General features: G+C 43.8%; 1 protein-coding gene across 3 annotated transcripts; it reads right to left on the reverse strand.

The window, feature by feature from the left end:
* Positions 1–825: 825 nt before the first annotated feature.
* pparg (peroxisome proliferator-activated receptor gamma) lies at positions 826–23,448 on the reverse strand. 3 transcript variants are annotated; one of them, XM_049022111.1, is made up of 7 exons: positions 23,161–23,448; positions 10,582–10,803; positions 9,642–9,820; positions 7,971–8,109; positions 6,056–6,255; positions 3,431–3,908; positions 826–2,000 (listed from the first exon to the last, which is right to left on the reverse strand). In XM_049022111.1, the coding sequence occupies exons 2-7, from the start codon at positions 10,799–10,801 to the stop codon at positions 1,753–1,755; spliced, it is 1,464 nt and encodes a 487-aa protein (XP_048878068.1). In that variant the 5' UTR covers positions 10,802–10,803; positions 23,161–23,448; the 3' UTR covers positions 826–1,752. The 3 variants fall into 3 exon arrangements, with proteins under 3 accessions (XP_048878068.1, XP_048878067.1, XP_048878069.1); XM_049022110.1 differs by lacking the exon at positions 23,161–23,448 and adding an exon at positions 22,973–23,152; XM_049022112.1 differs by lacking the exon at positions 10,582–10,803.
* Between the last annotated feature and the right edge of the window lie 482 nt (positions 23,449–23,930).

Here is a 23,930-nt window from a genome sequence, read left to right on the forward strand (position 1 = left end):
GCCATCCGGTTCAGCTCTCATTACCATGGCCGAATGGTACAGTGTCCGCATAGCTCGCGACGCTATGCTCCAATCTGATCTACGCATCATTTGATCCCCACACCCCCCTGCGGTGGTGGGCCCACCAGACGCTCCTCTATGACCCCCTCCAGGGCGGGGCTGTGGTCTCCCCAACCCTTGTGCTAATCTCCGTAGGGGGCTTTTCTGAATCGCACTTTGTCTGGATGCTCAGCTACCCCAAATTTTCCATGGGAAACTTTACTAAGTAATTGTTTACTAAGTAATTGTTTTACTCTAACAATTTAGAGTAAAAGTACATAGGTGCAGTACTGGTCCAAGCACAATCGACCTAGGTAAGGGTTAGCACCGGCGCCCCCTGTCTGAGACAACGTGAAGTAGGCTTGCTAAGTCAGTGTTCTGAGTGGACGGTGCCCATGGCAGCCCTCCATGCATAACTACAGTGCCAGGCAGGTGTTTTTCACGGGGGGGGGGATCATCAGTTATCCAAAAGGGGCACTTTCAACCTCAAAAGTACAAATCGCGCTGCACAGGTTAGTTCGTTAGACTGAGTAGCACCTGTCAGTAACGCTGTGAATCACCCTCTTACAGTTGCCTTCACTAACAAGTCAAACAGTTGAATATGTATTGGAATTGAATTCCATTAACAGCAGGTATGGTTCAGGTTTGACTGGCAAGTATCTTTTGTTACAAAGTGAACAACTTCAGAGGTTTGCTGAGGTCTTGAGCGGAGTGTAGATTCTACACCATCTGTATACCATTTATGAAGGCAATGTGGACCATTTAGTAATGGGAATTCAGACAAAATTGCTTAGAAAATATTTATTGACACTCAAAGATATTTTTTGAATTGTAAAAAAAAAATAATAATCAGGAACCTAAACTAATCAAGAAGACATTCTCTGTTTGGCCTTGTAGCATGTAAACTCTTCGCAAAAACAGGACATTGACGATTTGAAGGTCCTGTCTCTATATATAAACCTTCCATAAGTCGGATGGACTTGCAATACACACATAACTTAAGGGAAAATCTACACAGTGGGTTTGGCATAAAATATAAAACTTGTTATTTTATCATTATATTTATTGGCGACATACAAAAAAGAAACAACATTAATATCAGCCTTTTCCTGTGCTATATTTGTTCTGCAAAAGCATTTAAAGATGTATTCACATTTTCATTGTTTTATCAGAGAGATACATGAAATGTCAGTCTGAATCAATACCCTTTTTCAATTTAGGCTTATGCAGTTTCTTGCCAGGCCTGAGGTAAACCTTCGATCACTCGAAGGTTTATATGGGCAATGCGTTTGCATCTGAATTAATAATGTTTATAAAATGAAGACATAAGAATTCTCACGTGTTCTGATTTCACAGCAATGTTGCCATAGTGGTTGATTAAAATCTCTTTTCTTTTTGAATACCAGTTTCTCTGTTTGACGGTGGCAACAAAGTGCCTGCTGCTTAGTCATATTAAACCTCCCTATTAAACACATTAAATGTCCCTCTTTTCCTGAGGAAGCTATGAGTGGTTCTGTGTCCTTTAAAAAGTGATGCAACTGAGGGCATGAATGCAGACAGCAATGGACTAAAAGCCATCGCTATTCTGGAACAAGTGACTAATTCACCATCTTTTAGACAATGGAAAGTTACGCTCAGTTTACCCCTACTGTCACTTAGGACCTTCCGGTATCACCACTTCTGGGTAGCACTTAGTAGCCCATGATGGAAGGCCTAGTACAGGTCTTTCATGATCTCCTGCAGCAGGGGATGCAAATGCATGTCAAGCTCACTCTTCTTGAGCAGCTGGATAAGGTGGACGTGGTCGGTGACCACCTGCCGGAGGTCTGTCATCTTCTGGAGGACTTTGGCGAAGAGCTGTAGGGAGTCGGGGTGCTTCATCTTCAGCTGGAGCTCCAGGGTGTGCAAGACCGTCTCCTGGAGCTCCTCGATGGGCTTGACGTTCAGCAGTCCTGGTCGATCTGAAGGGGCAACAAGGAAAGGAAACTCAAGTTGAGAGCCTTCCGCCTCTCAGGGTATGGAGCTGAAGCTAAACAAGTGTGACGTGTAAACCTTCGTTATCCTACACAAGCTACTAAGGTGATGCTGCTGTACCGCTGTAACCATGGAGTCTGAATGCGAAAGTCCCAATAAGAAGCACAGAAACGCACACACACACACACACGTTTGTATTTATATCTTTGTGGTGACAGTCCATTCATTTCTATGGGGAAAACTCTGATCCCAACATGACGACCTTAACCCCTACCCAGTCCTAACCTTAACCTTAAGTAACCAAATAAAACAGAATACTTTTGGCATTTTTAGTTTTTTGATTGCATTCACAGATCTTGGTGGGGACACGCACATTCCGTGACATTAACTACTGAATCTTTTTTTCCATCCATCCATCCATCCATCCATCCATCCATCCATTTTCCATTCAGTAGACTTTCATTTTTAATTAAATATGAATTTAGTAACTGCTAACTCAATCAAAACAAATACAAAAAAAAATACTTCTCTGATCTTCAGGAATGAAATCTGTCCTAGAATTTATCATTCGTAATAAACCGATGTCAGTAGAGAGTAGAATGTCCATTTATAGTTCATTGATATATTGTTTCTTTGTCAGAGGTAAACACTTTCATAGGAAAATATCTAGCTCTTTCATAAAAACACATTTTCACTCAATTGTTAATGTTTTACTAGCCTTTCCACGATGATCGCTTTAAATAATCTACAGAGCCAAGTTCAAGGACATAAGAGCTTCAAAGCACACAAAATCGGTCACCAATAAAAGTCATAGATAATCATATGCTCTCAACATGACAGCTAGCAATACAGGTGCTTATACAGAACGACCGAACAAAAAGAGTCCATCAAATAACCTATATAAATAAAATCATCAAAAAGTTTGCTAAATCTGGGCCATTTATGGATGTTAATGGGCATATTGAAAAGGATACAGTAGCAGCAGACACTAAGTTCAATGTATGACTTTTGAGACGAGAGGTATCTGGATTTTTTGCTTCCACTGGAAAATCCTCCAGATTAAAAACGATATGACTAAGTGGCACACGATCATGCTGTATTCCCGTAATCGCTAAAAAACAAGCGTGTGCTTGTTTCATCGGGAAATTTGAACTTAATACCTATGCCTACCAACTGCAGTCAAAGGAGGCCAGAGCTACTGGGCCAAATTAAGATTTGCGGGGGCAGAGATGTGTTAACCAGAAGTCACACTACTGTATTCTACATGACCTGTGCCAATTTCAAGAAAGCAATTACTCATAAAGGGCACTCATACAGAGACCAACAGTGGCACCAGCTTATTCTAAATGGCTGCGAGTGGTTAAGCACCTGGTGTAGCGCCAATTGTACATGGCGAGGGTGATGGAGCTGTACCCACCTCCACTGAGGATGATGACGGCGAGGAAGAGTGCCATGTCACTGTCATCAAGCTCCAGCATGTTGAACTTGACAGAGAACTCAAACTTGGGCTCCATCATCTCACAGAAGGGCTTGCGTAGGCTTTTAAGGAACTCGCGCGTCATGAAGATCTGCCCATAGGAGATGAGCGTACCATCCTTGTTCATGAGAGGCGCCATCATGATGATGATCACCTCGATGACACCGTACTTCAGCAACGTCACCTGGTCATTCAGGTCCAGGCTCACGAAGCCTGGGATGCTCTTGGCGAACTCGGTGACCTCGCGGACGGCCTCTGCGGAGCGGAACTGGCAACTGTGGAAGAAACGCAGCTCTACTTCGTCCGCGGGCCTGTTGACGGGGCTGTAGTCGGTCCTCGCCTCCATCATCGGCATCTGCCGGCAGTTTATAAATTGCTCCCCTTCCGTCAAGGACTTCATATCGTGGATGACAAAAGGCTGCAGGACAGACAAGCAGACGATCAGCACCCAGCAGATAGGGCTGCGTCAACAGGCCGGGCCCTGGTCAAAATAAGAGTGACGTGCGAGGCGAGGCGAGGGGGGCGAACGACGGGAAGCTGCCGGGGCGAAAACGGAGATAACATTTCAGTTCATTTCTTCAAAACCTCTTTCATTTCAGCACATTTATTCCAGTTTCGGAACAGAAAACAAGACCTTGGTTCCTTAAAATCCCAAGGTAACATTTTTCTCCTTTTCGTCATCTCCTATGGGCCCAGTAGAAAACGACTTTGCTGTATAGGAGTATTGTCTTTATTATCCAACTGTCAGACACCTAATAAATGAATTAATATACCGTGGAAGTGTGAGTTTCTGTCTCCTCTGGAAGATGAATTCATTTATCTTGGACCAGTTTCTAATCTTAGAGAAACACACGGAGGAATCCCATCTTGGTCAAATATCATTAGAGCTTATAACATGACAGAGGCGGGTCCAATAGTTTGGAAATGCACTGGAACAAAGAGGTTATGACACGGAGCCACACAAATTATCCAGCCGTGGGAGGGTCAGTCGTAATTAATGACCTTTCTGCCGCACGTTCTGTCACACACCGTGCTATTGTGAGGGCTCATTTCAACAAACAGCTGTTCGCTATCACTCGTGCCATTTATTTGGCTGAACTAGTCAAAACAAGCTCGAATAAAAGATGGTGAGTTGCCTTCGTCATCTCCCCTGCCAGAAGGGCACGATTCCATCCATCGCTTTGGTCTTTTAGACATAAGTCCTCAAGGAAGACAGGATCCCCTAAAGCACAAAGAAAGCTTGCAACGGTTTCCTCCCTGGAAATGGGTAGAATGAGGTTGGATGTGCATGCAGATTTCGGTGTATTACGACGAGAATTTAGGTCTCAGTGGAAATGTGCTCTACGATGAATCATCCGCTACCCCACAATGTACAGTCGTACTCTTCATGTCTGCACAATAAAAAAAAAAAAAGAACTGTTTTTCAGTTTTTGGACCGCAACAGAGGATACAAAATCTGGTGTTTATAGTTTTTTTAAAGAGATTTATAACCTTTTGCTGTCACCTTTCATAATTCCGACTGAAAGATTATATGATTCACGTCTAATGATGTCATTGAGAGATAACAAGATCTCTGAAATGTTTGCTAAAGAATGTTTATAACAGCGCATTTGAATGTTACATCCATATAGTGATCGTCCAAAATTCTGCACAAAAGCAGGGTGAACATGGGTTGGAAATCTTGAAGCAATTTTAAAGTCGCGTGAACAGATAAGAGGAACGAGACACACATATGGGAATATGGGACACACATTATAACTTACAATAGTACAACCCATATCCACAGGGTACTAATTTTAAGATATATGTAATAATGCTAATCAGTCAGGCCAAGTGAGGAGAGGAAGACTAAACTAGCCCCCTTTTCAGGACCTTTCTAGTCTATTTTCCCCTAACATAGGCATGAAGTGTCTGGGTTCAATGAGGCCTTTTACTCTAATTCTAACAGGGTCATGCAAACGTTCTCACGTCAGGAAGAATTATTTAGTGATGACACCCCCCTCCCCCCCTCCTTGTCCTTTTCACTGCAGCTAGGTTGCGATGTACGCCTGTTCTTTTCTTACACTTCAAAATAAACAAATAAATAAATAATGTATGACTTATTTAAAAAAATAAATAATAATCATGTGATCAGGGCTGGAGAAATAACTCCTTGTTTGGACCTTATTTTATGCATATTCAAAGTATTTTCTATTTATTAAGCAGTGCCGCTTGTTGTATCTTAGTGCTCAAAGCGCATTCAGTTTTTGCTTCAGTTTGTTTAATTTTTTTTACATTTTGCATTAGAATGACATTATTAAAAGTGATCACATGCATGCGATCCACCGACCACGCAAGTCATGCACAAATACAGCTAAATGTCAAAGAGCTGAAGCGACTAGCTGCCGAGAGAGTTGCTGCAGTAAATAATGCATGTAACGGTGCAGCTTCCTCAGTGCCAGACTGCAATCTTCCGGCGCTTTCCCCTCAAAGGTGCTGAGAAAACCATATAACGGCGAGGAGCACACGTCACCATGGCCGATGCCTTTTACATTCGCAGGACGACTCCCCCTCCCCCCAACTCACTGCGTTGCCGCCGGTCTTTCCAGAGAGGATGGCTCTGGCCTTGGCTTTGGTCAGGGGGAAATACTTGAGATAGGACTCGTACAAGTGCTTAGCGAGCGCCCTGAGGTCGGCCGACTCCGGGTGCATGTGGTCCATGTCAGAGGAGAATTCCGCCAGGAGCTTCTCCTTCTCCGCCTGGGGCATCCTGCCAAAGCGAATGGCTGGGAAAAGAAACAAGCATGCAAACATTAAAACAAACTCCCCAATGCCACATTTTCCTGGAGCTGACCTCCCTCCTCCTCTGCATGCTGGACGAGATGGAGGGCAAACATATTCTGGACGCTCCCTCACAGGATGCGATCCTGCGTCGCCCGCTTGTTTTACTGATTTGGTGCTTTCGGGATCCCCGACCGTGGCGGGCAGCAGGGATGCCGGTTATGGGCCGAGAAACCAGCTACCCATGGCTGCCTGTACGGTGAGGCCACACCCTGGGTCTCGCTCAGAGGAATCAGTTGGCCAATCAGTGCTAAGAGATTGCTGAGGGACTGTGTGGGCCAGGACCCCCCACACATCAGACCCCACTGAACGAGGCTAGTGGTCTTTACTTCCTCGTGGGGCCCAAGTATTCCCAGTCTCTCTAAAGGATTAGCACTGTAACTAGTTAACTTTCCCCAGTTATGATTTTTGTTTTTGACAACTACCCCCCCCCTCGGAACTGGGGCACTTGAGTGTTTTTTTCCAACTTTTAACAGTCCTTGACATGAATGTTGAAATACTGAGATTGAAGGACTGTGAAAAATTACGGTTGGCATTAGCCAATCAGAATCTGATTAGCTCCGCTCCTTAATGGGATGTTCGTGACTTCGCCGATGTTTATGTAATGATCAGCCAGACGGATAAAGGCAGGCGTTAGCGACTGTGCTATCCTGAGGATTAGCGTGCTTGTACCGGCCTGCTGGATTTTATACCGGTGAATACGACTGCCTGAATGAACGGCCTTACTAAGAGCTCAGTATTTCAGGTGGGAGGACCTTCATGACAAATGTGGGAGAACACTTTAGTGAGAACAATGTGTGCTGACGTACGCAGCCCAAACATGCTACATGTCCCGCTTTGGAGGTATGTGTTCTTGCCAATGTCGGATTGTTGCGCGACAACAGGTGTACAACTCGTTTTGTGATCCTTAAAGGGATAGTCAAGTGTATGACTCCGTCTGTGGTCCTTGAAGGGGTGGTGGAAAAAAAATCCACCAATATGCCGGGGAAATAAACGGCCCCCCTTTCTCAGAGAGATGAGCGTTGGTGACTTTAAGGCGTGTGCATGTGCGAGACCGGCGCTCCGTAGTTACGAGGTGGCTCTCGATTCACGTGCGTCACGATCACGCCCTCAGTAAACCTGTCCATTCACTCCAGCTCCTACGGCTGGGCACCCTGCCAGGACCCGTGACACAGCGATTCAGAAACAGCCAGGTGCCCTGCTTTAGTGAATCATTCACACACACGTAAACACACACACACACCTAAAATGTATTGGTGCGATTTTGCCAATCATGATAGAGTGCATCGGTCGGGAGGGTAATTGGTGAAATTACCCAGGAGCAAATCTAAAGAGGGTAAAAGTTTTACCGACCATGCTGTCATACCTGGTGGTTAAAGAGACCAACATGGAAAAAAAAAGGATTTTCTATGCAAAATTTCTTTACTCTACGTATTTTCCCCCATATTGAACCAAGACGATTCTTCACACTATTGCGGTGGTTTCCGACCACTTAACGAAGAATACCTGAAGAATACAGTTCGGGGGAAGTGAGGACCGGAAGACCTGAATTATAAATGAAGATAAGCTCTCCCCTCCTGCCCCCACCACAACGGGCAGAAGAGTAGCATTTGGAGGTGTGGCGGAGTTCTTACAGTTGTGTAACAAGCTGAGCGCTTACCATTATGTGACATGCCCACCATCAGGCACTTCTGAAAGCGACAGTACTGACACTTGTTTCGGCTCTTTTTGTGGATGCGGCAGTGCAGATCGCAGTGGTCATACACCAGCTTGAGCCGTATGGTCCTCCGGAAGAAGCCCTGGTGGTGGGGGGGGGGGGGGGGGGGGGGGCAGGGAAAGCACCGGAAGGCAGCGGTGATCAGAGTCATGCAGGCTGAGGTTTGCTGTAATAGCTACCTGCCAACACCCAAGGTGCCTCTTTGCTATTAAAAGCTGGAGATCCTGTTGATGAGCTAAAGTCTGGGGTCTTTTTTTTTTTGTTGCCCTGCTTTCTGGACTATTTTCATATATGTCGAAAAAAATAAATGAGCTTATTTTTAGATCGAGGAAGCCGATGTGAATGAAGCCCGAAAGCAGAAAAAAACAAGAGAGGATTTTTGTGTTTAAAAACAGCTAGGATGTTAACCTGCTTGGATGACCCCCCCCATTTCTGGCACTCCTCCTCTTGTCATTAAGAAATGGGGACCAAAGAACAATGGGGCCGCTTCTTGCCAACCGCATAAACACAGCGGAGGGTTGGGAGCCCCGAGAGCGGCCCTGAGAGGGGCCCCTGAGAGTGGCCCCGAGTGTAAATGATGGCATAAACGTGAAATATTCGGGAAATCAGTCTGCAGGAAACGCTCACACTTGCAGGCTCTCACACCTCAGCGGCGGATGGAAAACACGTACGATGCCTGAAACACGTAGCCTGCACGCCTGACAATAATAGAATACATGCACTAGAGGTGTCTCATCCTCCTTCATAGAATGGAAACTCACAAAGCTGTCTGTGGCTGATGTGACAGCCAACGTGTCTGCATGAGGAAACCAAGATTCTGGTCAGATATGGCCTAACCTCTTGGGCTCGCGTCTCAATCAACCCAAACCGAGGTGGGGATCAGGGAGGCTCCCCACACACATGGGACCCTCAATTGTGGTCTTAGTGTGAAAGGCATGCAAACCCAAGCCATGAAGAAGTTGAAAAGATGGATTTTGTGTGAATATGTCCTATTGTCACATTATTATTTTACAATAATGTGTATATGTAAAAATACTATATAGATATATGCAATTGTAAAAAGAAATACATAAGGTACACAAAGAATTACAGGTAAAGTGTGTGTGTGTGTGTGGGTGGGGCATTACAAGACCCCGTTTACTGGGGTATGTGCCTCAGTATTGATCTGCTGTACCCCAGCAAAACCTCAAGGTCGAATGTTAAAGCAATGCGGCGAGCACATCACTGTGCGGACACGGCAGTGTGCATGCAGTGACAATCGGTGTATCGGCCCACAAAACAAGAATCACATCTAGGAATGATTACAATGGGACTAAAGTCAGTTTTAAATAATCCGGATGATTTTACTTTGATTTGACTCAAACATAACTGACTCCTGTAGAAAGACATCAGTATGGCAGTGGCAGTAATACACACACACACACACACACACACACACACACACATATAAGCAAAACATTGTCATCCAGGACCAGTGTCACAAGGCCCAAATCTCCTCAATGCATATGTGTGTGTGTGTGTGTGTGTGTAAAAACTAAAGCCTCCTATTTGTGTGTGATTGTTGTCTCTTTGCCCTGCACATGCGCCCCCGCAGGACGGCACGCTCCCGCCCACCTTGCAGCCCTCGCAGGCATGGACACCATAGTGGAAGCCTGAGGCCTTGTCCCCGCAAACGCGACACTCGATGTTGAGCGCGGTGGCAGCGGCAGGGGGGCTGTCCTCGTGCGGTCGGGGGTACGGGAGGCCGCGCTCGTAGAACTGAGGTGGCGACTCTGGCTCCGCTTTCACCGCACCTGGGTGGGGTGGGGGTGGGGGTGGGGGGTGAGGAGCAGTGTGTGCAATCAGACAGACCAAACAACAAAAACCACCTCAGACGGAGCAGCCCCACAGAAACCAGGGGCCTGTACTATGAAGCGGGTTACTGGCTTATCGGGGGAACTTGTCGGATTTAAGGCAGTCTGGGCTATGAATGACTATGAAGTCCATTTAAACTGTGGTACCTTAAATCCACACATCCCCTTTGCAACACAAGTCCACCAATAAGCCTCCCGGTGGTCGCTGGCTCTACAAAATATGTTTTATTGTACATTAAAATTGATACTAGTGTCAGATATTTTGGCATCACATCCTTTGTAAATAGGCTACTGAGACCATTACAGAAGGGGAATATTTCCCCTTTAGACATAATGAATCTTATACATTATATTTGTTATGGGGGCTGATGTGTGGCTCAGTGGGTTAGGCTGTTGTACCTATGAACAGAAGCTTGAAGTAACTTCACTGTTGAGCCCTTGAGTGAGGTCCTGCTTTCTCTAAAATTTCCTTTTGCTTTGGATAAAAGCAGGGGCATAGAAACTGGGGAAGACACGTACCCCCCGCCCCGAAAAATGGACATATGTATTTAACCCGTCCCCCCACCAATACTAAACTCCCTCCTATTTAGTATCCGCTAAATTTAGATTAGTACATTTTCGAATATATCGCACATCTGTTTATTGTTGAGTCACTCCACATAAGTTTCTAACACAATGCCGGCAGACGCGGGTGTCCATACTCTGGTTCTCCTGTGCCTTGAAGCTGTACATGTAGTCCACGTGCGTGAGCTCGCTGGCCTGATGGGGGCTCGTCTCGTAGCCGAGGTCCGTGATGGTGCCGTAGTCTAGCGTGCTGAAGGGCTTCATGTCGAAGGAGTGTGAGCTGTCGTCCAGCTCGGCTAGGTCCACCGAGTTCAGGCCGAAGCTCGTGCACCAGGTGGGAATCTGTGTGTCCACCATGTCTGTGAGGCAGGGCGGGACAGCGGCATGAGAGAGGCCGTCTGAGATGGCATCCACCCGGGCGCAGCCAACCGTGCAGATGGTCCCGCTTATCAAGTAAACAATACCCAGTGATCCGGCGCGACGGTACAACGTGAACTCTGCCACTGACGCAAGACGGGCCGGCTGTTTTTCAGCAGTGTTTAAATATTCCAGCGTGCGATTACCCAACAGAAAACATTTTTCGGCATTAAACTTTTCAAAGTGGGAGGGGGGGTATTCTTTTGCTTTTTTACCCCAAACTGACAAAATGTAGCTTTCGGACGGCTAGGCAGACCGTACGTCTTCATCGTTTAAATTTGAACTCCGTTGCATCATTCTGCTTTTCAAAGGAAACTCAGCTGTGAACTGATAATGGTCAACCCAACTACCACTACCAACACCCTCACACATCTCGAAAACAAGCGAAGATCTCACTGATATGAATATGCTGTTTATTTCCATACATACACTTAACAATGGTTTAGATGATACATGCAGGTCACGTGGAGTACAGGCCAAAGCAAAGAAATGGCATTCGATCAGTGAAACTCCAAAGGTGGACGACCTTTCCGATGAACTCACAGCCAGTGATTTCGGCAGTCCCTGCCTGAATGAACCGGATTGACATTGAGATAGAATTTATATAATCAAGGCCATCAGTTGTGTTGGTTATCACGATCAGCACGATGGTATCTATGTTTTGCCAGATTACAGTCTGAGCCACCAAGGCCTGTAGAAAGCTCAGTCTGATGAGTTTCAATCATAGGATCACTGTCACATGCACAGGGAGAATCGCGAGAGAAAAATCAGCAATTATCGAACGTGTCATAGGATGGTGACCTTCTGCGTCATTTTTATTTATTCGCTTGAGATTTCTGTCATTGCTTCATATGATTAATTACTTCCCATTTCTCAAAAAAGAAGACCTTTATAAATAAAATGGAAATTGTAAGTGCAATAAATGCTAAATTAAAACATAAGTGTTAATAACAGGAAAGAATTGCTGACTGAAGTGAGAATCAGTTACCGGTGACTTACTACTACTTGTTCGCAAAACAAACATCCTATTTTTGATAATAATTTTTCACCCTCACCTACTCTGAACACAATAGCATAACCATCGTTTGACCTTTCAAGATTTTGCTCGACTATCCAAGGATAGAGGCAACGTCTAAAGAACATTCTGGAAGGAAAGCGCTTGTCAGAAATCTATTAATAGACAAGAAACAAGTTTCCGTCCACTGGATGACCATTTTGCAATGGGGAAAACAGGCTCCTTGTGGATGGACCTTTGCTCCGATTGGCGAGGCCGGAGAACGGGGGGAGCCAGGATTCCAGCGGAGAAGCCAGACCCCCACCAGTAGCCTGGGTGGCTGATTCACATACTGATGACTTGTTATTTAAACTCGCAGGGCCCACAGCTGATGAAGAAACACCCCAGAGTTCGGCGATTCCCACTCGATGGCAGAAACGGCCTCCATTGAAATCCACAAGGCCAAGTTCACCTTGAGCGCAAGTCGTCGGCCCTGTGAAAACCCGATGGGCCGAGCACGTTCTCAGAAAGCAGACGATGGAGATCCCCGCAGCGCGTAATGTAAGGCTGACATGCCGTGTACAGACTATCAAAGGCGGACAGCCCGTGTCACGGCAGCCAAAGATATCACACGGCCAAAACTTCTCGCCTTATATGCAGAGTGCAGTACGGCTCTGCTCCTGAGACACAAGCCCACTCGGCAGGCCTTGGTGGACGTTCCCACCCAGCGATGGATGCTAATAGCTAATAGCGTTACAAAGCCACCAGCGACAGCTACTAATAGCTAACAATGTTATGAAGCCACCAGCTACGGTTGCTAATAGCTAATAGCGTTACGAAGCCGCCAACAACGGCTGCTAATAGCTAATAGCGTTACGAAGCCGCCAACGACGGCTGCTAATAGCTAATAGCGTTACGAAGCCGCCACTGGAGGCCTCTTCGGCCGGTCGCTACCAGGACATGTTTTCATCAACACTTCGAGGTGGAGCTCAGGAACGTCTGCCAACAGGAACACCCGATTTAGTTGCTCAATTGGAAACATCCCTGCTGTGGCCACATTTTAACACGTGGAAATTAAAAGCGCACACCGAGTACGATGTGAAATCGGCTCCAGCGGGACCGGATTGCGACAGCCGTGCAATCTTTCTCGTTCACGTTTCCTAACACTGCTCGCTCCTCGCCAGGGGAGCTGCCACAGTACGACGTGTAAAGGCAGCCAGAAGGTCTTTCCAAACGACAGGAACTACTAAAACTCATATAAGCATCTTTAATAGTCTTAATTCAATTTGAAGAATTACATGGTTTTATATAAAAATAAAACCTCTAACACAAAACAAAAGTCTTGCTTCAACTCGAATGGCTTCAGATTAAAACCTGTATATATTTTATTATATACAAGGGGAAACTCAATTGCATAAAAATCTGTGACTGCAATCAATAAACTAAAAATGTCAAAAGTATTACAGGTACAGTAAGTAAGTATAATACAGACGTAACCATAATCTTAACAATGAGAACTTGATGAAAGAAATGGTCCCAACAACGCCAATACAACATTGTGGGGACAAATATATATATATATATATATATATAGGCGGCATGGTGGTGCAGTGGTTAGCACTGTTGCCTCACACCTCTGGTACCTGGGTTCGAATCTCCGCCTGGGTCACATGTGTGTGGAGTTTGCATGTTCTCCCCATGTCGTCGTGGGGTTTCCTCCGGGTACTCCGGTTTCCCCCCACAGTCCAAAAACATGCTGAGGGTAATTGGAGTTGCAAAATTGCCCATAGGTGTGTATGTGTGAGTGAATGGTGTGTGAGTGTGCCCTGCGATGGGCTGGCCCCCCATCCTGGGTTGTTCCCAGCCTCGTGCCCATTGCTTCCGGGATAGGCTCCGGACCCCCCGCGACCCAATAGGATAAGCGGTTTGGAAAATGGATGGATGGATATATATATATATATAAATATATATATAAATTATATACACACACACACACACACACACACACACACACACATATACACAGATTGTATATAAATATATACAAATATATAATGACAATGATTAGAAAGGGTTTGTCATGTCACCATGTCAAGTTTTAAATATTAAACGTTTCTCCATTCTAGTTTCACATATATCGGATTGATGGCCACGCAAAGGACATTTCAATCACAATATGTAAAAGGTTAATGCCCTCACAACAAGAGTGGCTTGCTAAGGACACGGCACCTTTTCCTGATAGGATTAATGCCTGCAGGTTGTAAAAATATCTAGGGAAACAGCAGATGCCAGGCTTTGTGTCCGGGCTCAAGAGCGATTCTGTGCCAGATACGGCCGTATTGTCCCCTTCAATCTGTAAACAATCGGGAGGAATATTTGATCGCAGGCAAGGTTATTTAATATGAACCCGCATACAAACACTGCAATTCTGGGCTTTTTCCTACATTTAAAAGAAGGGGGGCGTGTTCTTTTGGAATGGCGCCCCTGAGATTCCCCACAACCACACAAAAGCAGCTTGTGAATGTGTTTCAGGCAAAGGTAGCTCTCTATACACTTAACTGACCCCCATTTACAGCATCAATAAGTATTAAATTGCATATCTGGATTAATATCTGGATCGACGTATTGGCCATGTCACTCATAATTTGTTTTTTTGTATCACATTTTAATTTCACTTGCTTATACCTCTACGTCGTGCTAGCGAACACGATCAGACTGCCGCATAAATGTAATTATTAAAGAAACTTCACCGAATTATATCGATATATATGTCGTATGCAGGGGGCACCCCTGCTTGGCACAGGCTTCCGGAGTCCTGGAAATCAGACATGTGGTCGGAGGCTGGGTTGATGGATGGATGGATGGATTAACTATGTGTTTATTGCTAGAAGAATAAAGAAAGAAAGAAAGAAAGAAAGAAAGAAGGTAACGGAGCAAGTAACGCTGAAGATGCCGTTGTGTGACTCTCACATACAGACGCACAGGAGAGCAATCGAGGATAGAGGTAATCTCTGAAATCAAAACTTCTCAGGGTCATTAGAATATAATCACCTGTTATATACACAATAAAGCAGGGGCAGGAAACCAGAGAGTCCGACAGAGTGCAAACGGTATAAGAGTTTAATCTTTTGACTTGTTTAAAACTTCAGCCCCTACCAGACCCCAATTAGTTATGTTGTTTGAAGAGTTTGAAAAGAGGAGCCTTTTCGCACAGAGGCCAGTGAATGATTGTAATCAAAGCTCACGCTCTGTAGGCCTCAGTCGCTGGGATGCTTTTCTTGATGCTTTATGGTGCTGGAGACTCACAGTGTAGCTTCTAAACAAAGTCCTTTAAGTGTGTGCTAGCTTTCATTAGGAGCCAGTGATTAAGCTGGCCAAACACTGTTTTGTTTGCATGGGAATAGCCAGAACTAAATAGGGGAGAGAGTGTTCCTGGGATTAGCGATTGTTACATAACTATTTGACTCTAACAAAGCTCCCTATGAAAGCATAAATCACCACCCGAGGTGGAAATCGTACTCGTCCCCAAGCAGAAGAAAGGACCAACGGATAGGCCATCATTTTGGGAACGGTTTCTCAATTGCAAAATCTCAAATGTCATTAGATTATCATGTCTCTGATAGTCAACGAGGACCGGATGTCATACGGACGGCAATGAATCTAGAAGCATTGTTCCCCCTTTTCTTGCCCTTTCACCTGAGGAACAAAGTGCAGTAGAGCGACGCATGGCGCTCAAAATGCAACGGCGGGCTGCAAGTCAGCGCATTTTCCAAGGAGGACAGAGGTGCCACCAGACAAAGAGGCACCTCGAATTGGCTGCAGGTAATGCGACTGCATGTGGGCATGCAGTGCCGGTGGAGTGGGAATTGCGATGAACGGCCTCCGCCTGCACACACCAGGACGTAATCGCAGGCATTTTGAACCTCGGAAAAGCTAAAAGTGACTCCTGCGTCTTTCCGTTGTGTAAAATCTGAAATGCAGCCGCACGGTTCCTTCAGTCGCTAAAATCTGCACAGGGTCACCGATCTTCTGCTCACCCCATAAGAAATGCTGGTCGCTCGCCTTACAAAATCCCTCCCTGAATTCTACTGAAGTGGTGCGTAACACCGTGATTCTTGCTCTGTTAATGTCGCAGAGCGTTACTGCAGACGTTATAAAGCTGACCGCTCATGTTCCTCCCCTTGTATCTGCCAACACGGTAAGTCATAGCTCTTCATATGCATATTTGTTTCGCTCCCTGCATTGCATTTTCTGTGATTTTGCAATACATAATAAAACTCCATTTTCCAGTTTCTCTTCATCTGTTTGTAATGCGCAAGTTTGTAAGGAATCTTGTATTTATCCATCATCTTACACAAAGCCGCCTCAAGGTCTGACTTTCATCCAGGTTGTACCCATGTATTTAATTTTATGAAAATAAATCTACATATACCAGTAATCTTTTTTTATACTTTGTGTTCCAGCAGGGGCATACGGTGAAATAGGCTTCTTAATAGCACACATTTGTGAAATGATACGACACTGACCAAGCTATCATATATACTTTTAACCCAAGATTCATGGATCAGTTCCAGACCGTGTGGTAATCCTTGAAAAAGAAAAAAAAAACCCAGTTAAACAAAAAAAAACAAAAAAAAAAAATCAACTCTCTAGCAGAACCTGACTAACGACATTCAGGCATCAGCTAGCTTACTGTTAAGGAATGACAACGAGCACGAAATGACATATTTTCCCCCCAGAAACCAGCGCTTGTGTTCTCTTAAGTGCATCCGAGGCGCACAAGAAAAGAAAAGAAAAGAGACGACAGACACAGTACTGGTTTCACTGATTTGAAGAAATGCCAGCAAACTGTTTGTTGACTTTTTTGACCTTGTGCTTGAGAACAAAACTATGTGGAAAGTCGGCGTTTTCCAGGACAAAATTCATTATTACTATTGTATTAAAAATGGCCATGTTCTGCTACGCGTTTACCGCAAAATCCTACGTCCGCTGATCAGGCTGTCAGGACAAGCGAAACATCTAAACTCATGGGTTATGAGCTACTCGGGCAATCCGGCCTGTTTGAAATGTATCCTAGAATTCCACGACAGTGGGAAGTTGGTTTGAGGGCTGTAACAGCCATTCCTCAGCCCAAGGCACGAATGCGACATCTCATTTCAAAAACTAGCTGCGCTCACTTCCTCTTGTACCCTGTGTCTCGGTCGCCCTGTTTAAGAGAGGGAAGAAAGACTTTCGGTAACCTCAAAACCAGAAAGCGAGCAGGCTTAACCAATAAAAACGTGACCTCCTGACCTTGGTAGCATAGTGACTGCCAGAAAAGAACCAGCCCAGCCTATGCCCTGCCAGAGACCCTCTCGGTATGAGTGTAGTATAGACGCTTCCTGTCTGGGTGCCCACTCGACTGCTACAGAATTTACTCATCCGTGAGCCGACAGGCTGGCTTCCTTTCTGATAAAATGTCTCTAAAATAAAAAGGGGCAGAGCTTTTACACCGAAATCCAAAACAGTCAGCACAAATCCCCGCAGATGGCAAATCTGGCTGCTTCCATTTGCTGAAGAGATTTGCTGAAACATTCTGAAACATCCCTAACCAAGCTAGACTGTTTTGCAATTGCAATGAGGTATAAAATTTGTCGACTTTGCCAATATATATATATATATAATGTGTAAACAGGTTTGTAATTATATCTTTGTGGGGGGACTCTCTATTCATTAATATGGGTAAAACTGTAATCCCAACATGACGCCCTTAACCTCCACCCAGCCCTAACCTTAACCACAAGTAACCAAACTAAATATGAGACTTTTGCTGTTTTTAGTTTTTTGATTGCATTCACAGATCTTTGTGTGGACCTGAAAAATGGTCCCCACAACATCAAAAACATAGGTTTTTAATCACATTGTGTGAGACATTTGGCCCCCCATAATGAAATATAAACCTAATCCACAAACACACACATAGACACAGACACACACGTTTATATATCTTCCCAGTCACTGTAAAAATCCTCTGAGGGCAGAGAAAATTCATAAAATTACACATGGGGGCGGCACTATGTGATTCGACCTTCTGACATCTGCAGGCAAAACTGATCGCTTTTTCCAGCTATCAGCCCAATTTAAAGGAACTAAAAGACACAAGAAAACTGCAGACAGCAAACTGTCATGTGCCCTTTCAGTGAGAGGTGTAGACAAGCCAGATGACTTCCTGCCGCTTCGACTTTTAGACGCATCGGTTCCACTTCTCTCGGCCCGCAGCTGATAAGTGCACTTCTGGTTCCTGGCAGCATTTTTGCGGTCGATTTCGGCTGAAAATGTATACGTTGACTGACAGTTTTGCAGACAATGATTTTAGTAATTTGCAATCTAGGAAAAAAAAAACAAAAACTAAATCGCAGTATACTTGGGACTGATATATTTATATATTGGGACTAATATATATTATATATATATCTAAAATGATAATATATGCATATGTGATAGAGATATTATATATAATATCTCTCTATATATATATCACATATGTGCAGGATGCAGCTTTTTTGGGGAGATGGAAGATGCACAAATGACATAAACGTCTGATGCAATTTCTTTAATTGCTACATCATCTTGCAGATGGCAGACGGTTAACAGATCACAGGCCACTTGGGGGCAGCATGTGGCTTCCTGGGCGCTGCCATGGCTCGCTGCCCTTCATGCTCATTTTAGTCTCACCTACGGAGAGCAAGTTGGGGAGGCGTAAAGGGATTCTCCCCACAGGGATTAATAAATCATCAATTATCATTATTATCTATGTTATATTCCTGCATCCTGGACACTTGGGTTCAGCTCACGAGTCACTAACTATTTTTTTTTTTTTTTTAAATGATTACCGTACTAATGATTACGCCTCGGTAATCACACTTTCACTATAATGAATGCACAATGCCCAGCCAGTAAATCACCAGAGATATGCTCATGTAGTGAGGTGCACTACCTGAAATACCACGAACTTTTCAGCTGCAAAGCATGCTGGGAATCTTAAAAAAATGGAAGAGCTCCATACCAAAGTTTTGGTTGGCACTTTTGGTCATAACCACATGCATATGGATACTGGAATTCTTTGAAGAACCTCTACACATCATCGAGAGGAACAAACTCCGACAGAACAGCAAAAAGAACATGCTAATGAAGTGGAAGGCAAGGTCAATAAAGGTTGTAGCAGCTTCCACAAACCCTCAAAGGCAGTTGGGAATGCAACAATTCTTGTTTGAGAGGCCAGGTGTAGCTGTTGCCACATGGTGTCCAGGCAGATTAACTTTTGCTACATATCATTCTATCAATCCAGCAAATGAGGAGTAACACATGAAAGATCATATATAAATAAGATAATACATATTCATAATTATATTTATTAATTACTTGGCACATATAGCTGTGTCATCTACACCTCAAAGTCAAGCATGAGCGGCAAACAAACAAACGAACAGAAAAAGCTACGGATCTGAGCGTCTTGGGGACGGGAAACAGAGAAGTCTTGGGCAGGGACCCTTTTCGCGGTGAGCAAAACCCCCTAAATGGGCAAACAAAAACAAACGAAGGGGGAACAGAAGCACGCCAGATAAAAGCCATTCTTACTTCGTCTTGGTTTTTTTCAGCCCTACTAATTCATCTTCAAGTTGCGCAAAATTGCTCGCAGCAGAACCAGACGGGCCACACATTTCACGAGCGTCTGTCTGTTTTTTTTTCTGCTTTTTTTTTCTTTTCGCTGTTGCGAGCAAATGTCGTAGAACAACTATTTTTGTCCCCCCACAATACATGTGGCAGTTTCACCCCTAAACAAATCTTACAGCATTGTTAGGATCTGAATACAATTACTTACAATCAAACTTGTGCCCTAACCCACGTGTATATAGTCCTTTCATGGTCTCTCCGATCTCCATGGCATTGTTTTAAAGAAGATATTTCAACATTTAATGTATATATATATATTTACTTGAAAATCTAGCAAACTATAATGGCTCCTTTCCATAAGCAGGCGAACGCGTGACTAACTGTTGACCAAAACACACTCTGGCCATCGTCAAGAAAAAAACAGATTGGAATTGCAGCAATAATGCACTTCTGGCAAGTGTCTTGCATCCCCTCGATCTTTATTGTGCAGCTCCCTGGGAATTTGGGTTTACACAATATCCAAGGACATGACCCTTTGCCCAATTTCTTTAAATAGGAATGCACTATTAGTTGATTACTCCTTTGGGGAATGTGAAGCTTCCTCCTTGGATAAAGAAGGCGTGCACACGACCAAGGCCTCTACGGCTGGAAACCTCCACTATCCCAGAGCCCTTTGTTCCTCGAAGTAGACAGGAAGAGCTGGGAGATGGCTAAGCGAAATAAATAAATAAAACAGCATATTATGAGACGCATATCAGATAACCCTTCCCATTTATACATTGCACCGTTGTTGACCTCTGCCATCAGTTTATTTAAATAAATAATTTGTAATTGTTGTTATTAAAAATGCTGGCATTCCAAACCCTTCCCCGAAGTGTGTGAAGGGGTCAGCCCTTACCTGGTTCCACCTCTGCCCCCCCCCCACCCTAAAAGCAACTGACCCCCATATTGCCACCTCTCTTTGTTTAGATTCTAACAGGATGGGTGAATCACTGACTTGCATCACATGGGCAAAGTCATGAACATTTTTTGGAAAGTAAACAAAAAATAAAGACATTAAATAATATTTCATATACACCTATGAGTCTTCCTTTCTATATACTTACAAACACTAGGTTTTTGCCTTTCTCAGTTTGGTATTTACTTGTTTTAGTATCCTCTCTGGAGATTGTCTTTAGACAATAAATATCAAATCATCTACTACACTAAAATCTGTGGGAAAGTACAAATACGTCTCAAGTGACTCTTTGAACTCGGCAAGCTTATTCCAATATCAATGGTCAAGTGCATTGAAATAACGCACGCCAGATTTAAAGGACCATCTTGTTCAGTCATTGATAAAATAACATCAGCCTTCAGGTCGGCTTGCCGTGTGTCTTTCTGAACAAAACGATCTCCTGATTCAAATCTCTGAGTAAAAGAGAAGTCAAACTCGAAAACATCAGTTGAAGTAGATTCTGTTATAGTCTTTGATACTCAAATTCACTGTAGCTGACCAAGTTTAAAGCATGTTTACAACACAAACAACATCTGCATCAGTGATGGCAGCCAATGCCTTAAATATTGGGCAAAAAAAAGCGGAATTCAATATATGTTTGAGGTGGTGACAGATTTTTAACAGTTGCATCACCCAGGACTGGCCGGTCGTGCGCATTGTTACTGCTGGGAATTGGGGCCCGCATTCCGATTGGCCCCTTTGTGGAACATGGATGTGAGGGCAAATGGAGCCCCAGGACTGCAGATTTCACTAGAATGACAAGACCGAGATGGGAAGGTACTTAACAGCATGACAAGTGGCAAACAGCCCTTCTGTACCCCAGGCACACCTTCCCTTAAAGAATAAGGTGCAAAGTCCTTCACTAAGGACTACAACACGAATTGTGTAACATGTTCCAGACTTTGAATCTGTAGTGGCTCACCTTCTTCAGTAACCTATAAAGCAAGTGGTACTTCTAGAATATGTTTACTTTACATATATGGTAAAAAAAAAAAAAAATCAATGATTGCCTTATCAGTGTAAGATAAACAAATCCTTAAGGATCCTTTTCTCCATGCTGAAAATGTGTTAAATTTAATGTGAAGCCTACATTTAATTTTTCAGATTTCATGATTATAAGCCATTGAGAAGCTGTTGCCGTGCTTCGAGAAGCACCGTGGTCTTCCAGTTATGTATTCTAGGTACCATTAAAACCGGAGCCCAGCGAATAAACGCTTAATTTCCAAATACACATACGAAAGAGACATTGATAAATACCGTTTCCATATCACCATTAGCGCAAGTGTTATATTACCGCAGAGAAAAAGGAGAAAACTATTTATAAAAGTGCATGCTATTAAATGATTCATCATAATTCATCTTAATAATTTAGACGTGCAAAAAAGCAAATGTCATGCATTTGAATATAGGCCAAGAAGTTCACATAGTGTGCTTAACGGAGTAGAAATGTTATTCAACAATACTTGTTGAAGTTAACTGCTGCGTAACTGCTTATATTTGTATTATAAAGTCAGGTTTTAAACTATTTTAAATGCGGCCCAATGGAAATCGTCTTAGAAATCCCGTGTGTGGAAACTAGATTATTTGGCTTATTTGCCAGCGTATGTATTACATACATACATTATTTGCTTCCTGGTCTTACTAGACCGGGCTTAAAAACGTACTCACCGGAGAACTCCTAATGTAAATATTTCAGTTATATCTGAAGAATGACTTTCTCATCTTTTGCTCTACATGTTAAACGCGTCTCGTTCTGTCTACAAAATAACCCTTGCAAAGAATAAAATAACAAAAAGACGCAAAAGAATATTCCTGTAATTTTAAATAAGAAAAACATTGCTATTTATCCCCTTGCTGAACAAGTCTAACACTGATCTGTGTTAGACAGCTGCTGTACTTTATGACTTAATTCCAGCTGCAACTATGTATAGTAAAAAAAAAAAACAATTAAGTGCAATCATGCACCTGTGTCAATGCACCTCAATGGTCATAAACTGTTAGGTGGCTGGGCAATTAACCATATATGGGAATTATTTTGTGTTTTATTTTTTAAATATGTGATCCAACTGATAACTGATTGTTGACATTGCTGGAGTGCTGAGTCATCTTAAGACTGTGATTTATAGCGAGTGACACTTCTCAATGAAGAACACTACAATTTTAAACACAGTAGATCTGAGTGACTTACAGAATACTACACATATACAGTATATTGGACAGTTGTAGAAATACACAACAAGTTAACTGGTCTGACTACGGAAAATATCCAATATATCAGCCCATGCTCAAACCCAAGCGCAAAAATGCAGTTACGAACTGCCATAAAGCCGAAAAGTAACGTAAATGTAACGTGGAGATAATGACATTGGTAACTTCAGGACTAGTTTTCAATCACAGAACAGTAGCAATAGGATATTGTTAAAAATTGCTTTAAACGTAAAAAAAATACATCATGATTTACACTTACCCTGGGCAAAACGGCTGTTTTGGTGTTTTAAAAAGCTGCTGTGTGTATACATCACAAGTAAAATCTCTAATAGACAAAGACGGTGCTTTCCCTAAGTGCTTCACTGGCTTTCATAACCTAGAGCTTCTCTATATTAACATACAGCTCCCGGCATCACGCAGGAGAGCAAGTGCATGAGATGTACTGACCTGTTTTGGTTCTCTTAAGTCGGCTTTGCGAGGCTGTCACTTCCTTTTACACGCTCGCGAGTCTGACTTTCTGTCCCCTGCGCTTCTCCGCTCTCTCAGCCCCGCTCCGCTCTTCCGAACGCGGCGTCCAGCTCTTTTCTTGTCGGGCGCTACAGCCGGGCAAGATCGGGAGCGATCGTGCCTTATAATTAAGGACCGGCGGTGCCCAAGGTGCTGCTGGCAAGCTGTGCCGCAGCGTGATCAGTGACTAGACGGCGGAGGCGCGTCAGAAGTTTTCAGGCAAGTTTTCTCCTCCCAGCGCTGGGTCACAAGCGCCTGGGATCACATGGAGGAAAATGCGGAAACGTTCCTTACACGCCCCCCCAGATCCAGATCCAGGTGATTGCTTTCCACATTTCGCCCAAGTGCTCAGTACTTCATAGCAGTTGACATGCCACATCTACAATTATGTATACAAATGTAGGAAGCGATGTATAGTCATATTTGTTAATTGCCAGTGGGAATATTCTTGGTTCACAGTTGTTTAAAGATGATTGAGATAGTGGACCACAGTGATTTTTTAACGTACAGTAAAGGGTAGCGACCTCCCTGCGCCGCCTGATCTATGGTCTCCGGGCGTTTTATTCAGGGACAATATATTAATGTTATAAACAGATGTCAAATAGTTAGACACGAGCCACCGTCAAAGCCATCAAGCTGTGGTACTTGTTTTTACAACTGCTACGATTTTGTCGGAGTTGAATAGACTTATTTGAAAGGATAGGGTTAAA

The sequence above is a fragment of the Brienomyrus brachyistius genome, chromosome 8 (assembly GCF_023856365.1).
Source record: "Brienomyrus brachyistius isolate T26 chromosome 8, BBRACH_0.4, whole genome shotgun sequence".
Lineage (NCBI taxonomy): Eukaryota > Metazoa > Chordata > Actinopteri > Osteoglossiformes > Mormyridae > Brienomyrus > Brienomyrus brachyistius.